Here is a 6,188-nt window from a genome sequence, read left to right on the forward strand (position 1 = left end):
TAGTACAAGTATTCCAACACCTTGGTTCCCAGTCTCCTACCCCACCACCTTTTTAAATCTATGAGTGCTTTCCCTGTTTCTGAAGGGCAAGTTAAAATTATTTGCTGCTGGAAGAAGCTTAACCTTAGGGGGAGTGCGTACACTGCTCACTTGGTAATCATGGGGGTAACTGCTGATATTCTCAGATCTCTACGGATAGACTGTTTATATTGTGTCTCAAAATGTAGCTGTAAAATGTGATGGTATTTCAACCATTCTTAGTGGTTTAATTACAGTTGTAAACTTTTTAGTCTGGTTTTGAAAGAATTGTCAAATCTACTTTGGAGTGTTTGATGCTTTGAAACCAGGAAATTCCTATTAGCTTACCAAGAAGAGTGCTTGAAACTGATGTATCAACCAACAGTTAAGTCTTTGTGGATACAGTTTAAGCAATGTAAGGATTAATGTAGTTTGAACTTTGCATTTGTAGCCATATTGAGATGAAAGATGTTTCCTTTGCAACACGAGTATTTAGGTTGAGTTTGCAGCAACTCAGATGAATCCTGACTTTGAAACCAGTCAGGCAGACAGGACATGTCCTTTACTTGCTAGTTTTAGGTTCTGTCCTGTGCTGTTCTAATGGGTAGTAAAACAGCCTTTTCCATACCTCAGTGTAGGACTGTACCTAAGCTGATTTATTCCTCTGTGGGCAATGGAATTGACATTTCTAAGCCACCTAAATTGTTGATGCAGCTAAATATGCAGTCGTAAAGAATATTTCTTCTGAGGATGTATTACTACTTTATGAAAGGATTCTGGAGACATCAATTGCAAGGCCTTTTTATTGAAAAGTGTGAAGTTTCTTATTTAAAGTATGGCTGATACAAGTTTACTCTTTGATTGAGCTGAAAGGTTTTTAACATGCAGAAAGTCAGGGTGCGTCTGTCCCTCACAGTGCTTAAGTTGTTGCACTTGAACATTGGAGCTTTTGAAAAGAGACTTTATAGCAAGGGTATTGATCTTTGCTGAGTGTTTGGTAACTAACCCTCAGGATTAATCCTATGCTATTTTGATGATGTTGACCTTTAGCCTTTTCTTCCCACCCATTCAACTTAAGGTTGCTCATCAAAAACATGGTGGTTAAGAGTTACTTTGGAGGGAGGGGCAGGGAGGAGAGAGAAATCCTTTCTCATAGATGGGTACTTTTGAACTGTGTAACTTAAATGCCTGTCAGTACTAGTTTACAATGGTGGTGTTAATGAAGTTGTTCTAAACCAAAATTGTTACCTTCCGAGTGTGACTGATGACTTGAAATAATCTCTTCTTAGGCATCTGTATATAAGATCTGCAGAGAAATGTATGCTGATGGAGCTGATCAACCCTTCCATAGTTTACCTGACTTAATTGGAGACAAGTATGTATTAGGAATGAGTGACCTACAGAGGTGGTTCTGAAAGATGAAGTCCTGACACTTCACATTTTTTAAAGCGTGTGGAAAGAATGCTAAGAGCATTTGGGGGGTGGTAGCATCTGCACTCTGCAGGCCTCAGGCAATTGGGGTTTTGGTTTCTTAAAGATGCCATTAACAGTTATGTCTCAGTTTATGCTCTGATCACCTGTTGTGAGCTGTTACAAAAAAGACTTAGCTGAAACATCTGTATTATGAAACATGTACATCATAGTATCTTATTATTTCAGCCTTTGTGAAAGTATATTATGAGACTGTCCATAGTCTGGTATTTTTTTCCAACCTAGTGTAGTTCTTCAGATAATTGAATTTTTTTGAGGAGCAACCTCCCAGCCTACTGCTTTGAGATTTTTTTTTTATTTCCTGAAATGCATGTTTTAAATTACCTGTACCAGCTTTTAAAAAGAATAAGCAATGACAAGTGAGATGTTATTAAAAAAAGGCATCAAATTCAAGCTGTAAAATGAGCTACTCTGAGGTTTGTGGGTTTTTTTTAATGTCTCGAGTGTTTAATTTAGATAGAACTTTGTAAAAAGGCTACTTTGTGAGTGACAGGAAAGTTAGTTAAGAAAGGATGTGTAACTGGTACCAAAAAAATACCCAAAAGAGAAGATGAAGAAACAAGGAGGTAATGGCAGCAGAAAAACCAAGGGCAAAAGGCAAAGGAAGTTTGTCTAGTGAGTCAGAAGAACAGTGTGTATAGAATTAAATTGTGGGATCCTGAGGTGCAGATGTTGCTCATAGCTGAGATTTGACAGCTGATCAATGTTAATGCTTCATAGGAACTAACTCCATGACTGGAGGACTCTGTCACTCCTTTGGTTGACCCTAGAGTCTCTTCTAGAGTATCTAAAGAGCATACTTGTTCAAAGTGACCTTTTGACTGAATTTGGATGCTTCTTTCTGCAGGTTAGTAGGAGGTCTACTCACCCTCAGCCTGGATTACTGCTTTGTCTTAGAAGATGAGGATGGAATATGTGGCTATGCCCTGGGAACAGTTGATGTGACTCCTTTCATTAAAAAGTGCAAAATGTCTTGGATTCCTTTCATGCAAGAAAAATATACTAAACCAAATAGTGACAAGGAGCTGTCTGAGGCAGAGGTTGGTATAACCCATGAAATAGAACTGTATGGTGAACTCTTTTCTTTCCAAAGCAGGTCTTTGTTTGTCTTTTGCATTTTGAGCTTCTGTGTAATTCAGTTTTTGTACTTTTCTGAAGTTTTTGGGCATAGTATCTGACATCTTATAAGGTGGCAGTAAAATTATTCACTGACAGTCAGATACAGCTGTGTGTTATAATGCACCCATGAGGTGTATTTTAGCTCTAATCAATGGAGTAAATGTAAGCTGCCTTAATCTAGAGAACATTACATGTTGAAAATAAAGGATTGCTTCTGCTCTGTTCTGCAAAACAAGATACTGGTTTCTCCATGCTGCAGGTAAGACTAGGCCCTGGTTGTCACATCAATTTAAGTATAAAAACAAATTAAAGAGCACTTGGTTTTGATGCTTAAATCAATGATCTATTTGTGGAGTGTGACAGCTGTAAATAATGCAGAACAACATCTCACCTTTAGCAAGTGCTAGAAATCAATATCTTGATTGCTTTTGGAAGAAGTTAGAAAAAGGATATCACTGAACTGTCAGGAATAGTGAAAAGTTTTAGCTGAAGCATTCTTGTCAAGGAAGGAAATGTGTTTAATACTCAAAGGTACCGATCCACACCTGCATGTAAAAGGAGGTGCAGACAAAGCTGTAGTGGAGGCAGGCCCAGAAACACCACTTCTTAGCCTTTTTCTTTCCCTCTTAAGAGGCAAAGAATACTTTCCAGAAAGTATTCTCTAACAAGTTGTCTGAATACAAGGGCTGTTGTCAGACTGGTAGGCCTCCAAAAGGAATCCCCACCTGGTAAAGTCAGGGCAAAAATGTTGTATCCAAGGTGAGCGTGTCGGTCTGCCCTTGCTTTGTTTGACTAGGACTTAGACAAAGTCTTAAAGTGGGTCACGAGAGCCTTTGCACAAGTTTCCTGGAAATTGAATTAAATGCTTGTCACCCTGTTGTGAAAATGGCCACTACTAACAGGCGTGCTTGATGGGGGGAAGGGATATATACATGAAAAAAATCCCCAAACCAACCACACACCCCACCAGTCTTGCAGCAAATATCAGTGTTCTGGGGTAGGTGTGACTAGGAGGCATCTGCAGAGTGCATCTGAGTTGCGTGAAGTTAATATCTGATGCCACGTTCCCAAAGACCTTCCTGGGTGATTATTGCAATAGTCTTTAGTGATAAACAATATCCTTTAGTCATCAACAAGGCTTATTTCAACCTAGAGACAAATTTGCCTTTGCTGGGTCAAGTAGTCTAAGGTAATTACATGGACAGAAGAGATGTTTCCAGGCTGCTGTGAACCAAAGAATATATGTGGAAGGTTAGGACACTTAGAGCTAAAACTGCTTGTGTAAAATCGAAAGGAAAGGAATACCCATGCATAAACTGTTTGGCTTATGGCTTTTCTCAGCTGAAGCATGGGTCACTGAGAAGCCATGCCAGGAGTCCTGCATTCCTCCTGGGGCAATCTGAGAATCTTCTGTAGCCCGCCTTTTTATCTGGAATACAGAGAGCAATTCAGCAGGTAACAGCGAAGTGGCCATCAGAAGTGTAGTTGAAAAACATGCTGATTTGGAGGTATACTTCATGAACAAAGCAGCCTGCCTTAATAAATGTGAACGAAAATGAAAAGGTGGATAACGATTAAATACCTATTTCCCGTATTCTTTTCAGAAAATTATGCTAAGCTTCCATGAAGAGCAAGAAGTATTGCCAGAATCATTCCTTGCCAACTTCCCATCGTTGATAAAGATTGATATCCACAAAAAAGTGACAGATCCAAGTGTGGCCAAAAGTATGATGGCCTGCCTGCTCTCTTCTCTAAAAGCTAATGGTAAGTTTCTTGCAGTCAGAATTCCTTGTTTCCTCATTACGTGGTAACTCTAGGATACTGTATTTACATGTCAGCCCGAGATATTTGATTCCTGCCATAGTTGGCACTCAAGATTTTAGGTAAATAATTATAAAAACTTCTGGATAGCTAACTTCTGCTGTCTTTAGTAAAAGGTAGCTTTTCACTGTAGCTATTATCCTGCAGATTCAAGAATAGAAAGAACTGAGGGAGCAATTTGGCAATGAGGGCACACATTTTTACATCTTGAACAACATGCAAATGTTTATATTTCCCCTGCTGGGTTTGGTAATGATGCTTTTTCTTACGTGTGGCAGCGTGCACTGATGGGTGATTACCAAAACCTTCAATATGGGGAAGTACTTGGCTGTCTGCTTTACTGCTCACCTGAGGTTCCCGGTTCCTTTGTGCGATTTGGTGCCCTCTTCTAGTGCTATTTTCTGGGCCAGCACCAGAGTTGCAGGATGCTTTTAATGTGAAATAAAGGAAGGTGGTTTGTTCAGACTGACTAGAAGTCTGCAATGTGCGGTGCCTTTAGGGGATGGATGGTCAGCTATGTTCCATAAATCTGGTCTGTTTTGGGCACTGTACTGCATGTGGAATTGGATCAGTGATTTCATTGTGTTTAAATGTTAAAATAGGTGGGAATTCTAGTAATATTTGATGTCTGTGCTCTTTATAGTAACTCGTCTCCTACAGTGTTTTGTTTGTTTCTTCCTTCTTTAGGCTCCCGTGGGGCTTTTTGTGAAGTGAGACCGGATGATAAAAGAATCCTGGAATTTTACAGCAAGTTGGGTTGTTTTGAAATTGCTAAAATGGAAGGATTTCCAAAGGATGTTGTTATCCTTGGAAGAAGCCTGTGAAGTGCTTGACAGCGAACTGTTCCAGTACTGTAGTCCCTTAAGAACTGGGCAGGTAGTGGTGGGGATCTTCATATGGTCTAGCTGCACAAAGCCAGCAATAACCCAGCTTGGTAGAAGGGGCTATGTGAAAATCACCCATCACACATTCAGACTGTAATTTGTTGGAAGAGGATAATGCTGCTGAAAACACTGTTTTAACAAAGAGAAACCTTGTCCTCTCCTGGTTCTGTGTGAAGTGCCAAGGAATCTTGCATGGGCTATAGCTTCTCAGAGGAATCCCTCTCAGTCGGCGCTGTGGTTGACGACAGTTCTCTGCGTTCGCTTGTCAACAGAAAGTGGTCTCTGTCAGAAGTATCTATAAAGATGCAGGTTTTTTTCTCTGTCATAGAGCAGGATGTGCAACTGGAAGTTACAGAAATGGGAGGAGTTGCTTGTATCAATCGGCAAATTTAAAGATAGGTAGCTGCGGTTCTGTTTTTTACTATCTTTATGCTTGTTGATAAAGCAGTGACCTGTTGTCACTTCTAATGACCATTGGTTCAAGCTTTGTTAGGGACAAATGTGCAGTGGTCTGTGACAGAAGTCACTAACTTGTACATTTCAGTGTATATGAACTTAGCTGTATGCTGACTAACTTTTTGTTTACCAGTTTTTGTAATTTTTTCTTTTGAAAAGTGAAATTATATAGGTCCAAGATGGCACTTTGGAATAACCTAAAACCACAATGGAGAACGAATCTGTCCTCAGCACTGACCTTTCTTATTGTGCCTCATAACCAGGGCTATAAACTGACCATCTTGGGTAAGGGGAGCAGATCTCCAATGATCCTTCCTTCAGACGGCAGTTTGTCACTGCTTGAGGTTATCATCATTCTCCTGAGACTGAAACAGCAATTCACAGGGCGATCTGCTGAAC

General features: G+C 39.9%; 1 protein-coding gene across 1 annotated transcript in view; it reads left to right on the forward strand.

Moving 5' to 3' along the window:
- Positions 1–6,044, forward strand: part of MGEA5 (meningioma expressed antigen 5 (hyaluronidase)) — a 17,718-nt gene extending 11,674 nt beyond the window's left edge. Inside the window, exons 13-16 of the mRNA XM_010190661.1 lie at positions 1,308–1,393; positions 2,357–2,549; positions 4,233–4,392; positions 5,137–6,044. Of these exons, the coding sequence (XP_010188963.1) occupies positions 1,308–1,393; positions 2,357–2,549; positions 4,233–4,392; positions 5,137–5,273 (576 nt within the window). The 3' untranslated portion in view covers positions 5,274–6,044. The remainder of the gene's footprint in view (positions 1–1,307; positions 1,394–2,356; positions 2,550–4,232; positions 4,393–5,136) is intronic.
- The last annotated feature ends 144 nt before the right edge of the window (positions 6,045–6,188 follow it).

This window comes from Mesitornis unicolor, unplaced genomic scaffold, assembly GCF_000695765.1.
Source record: "Mesitornis unicolor isolate BGI_N332 unplaced genomic scaffold, ASM69576v1 scaffold43348, whole genome shotgun sequence".
In the NCBI taxonomy this organism is placed as follows: domain Eukaryota; kingdom Metazoa; phylum Chordata; class Aves; order Mesitornithiformes; family Mesitornithidae; genus Mesitornis; species Mesitornis unicolor.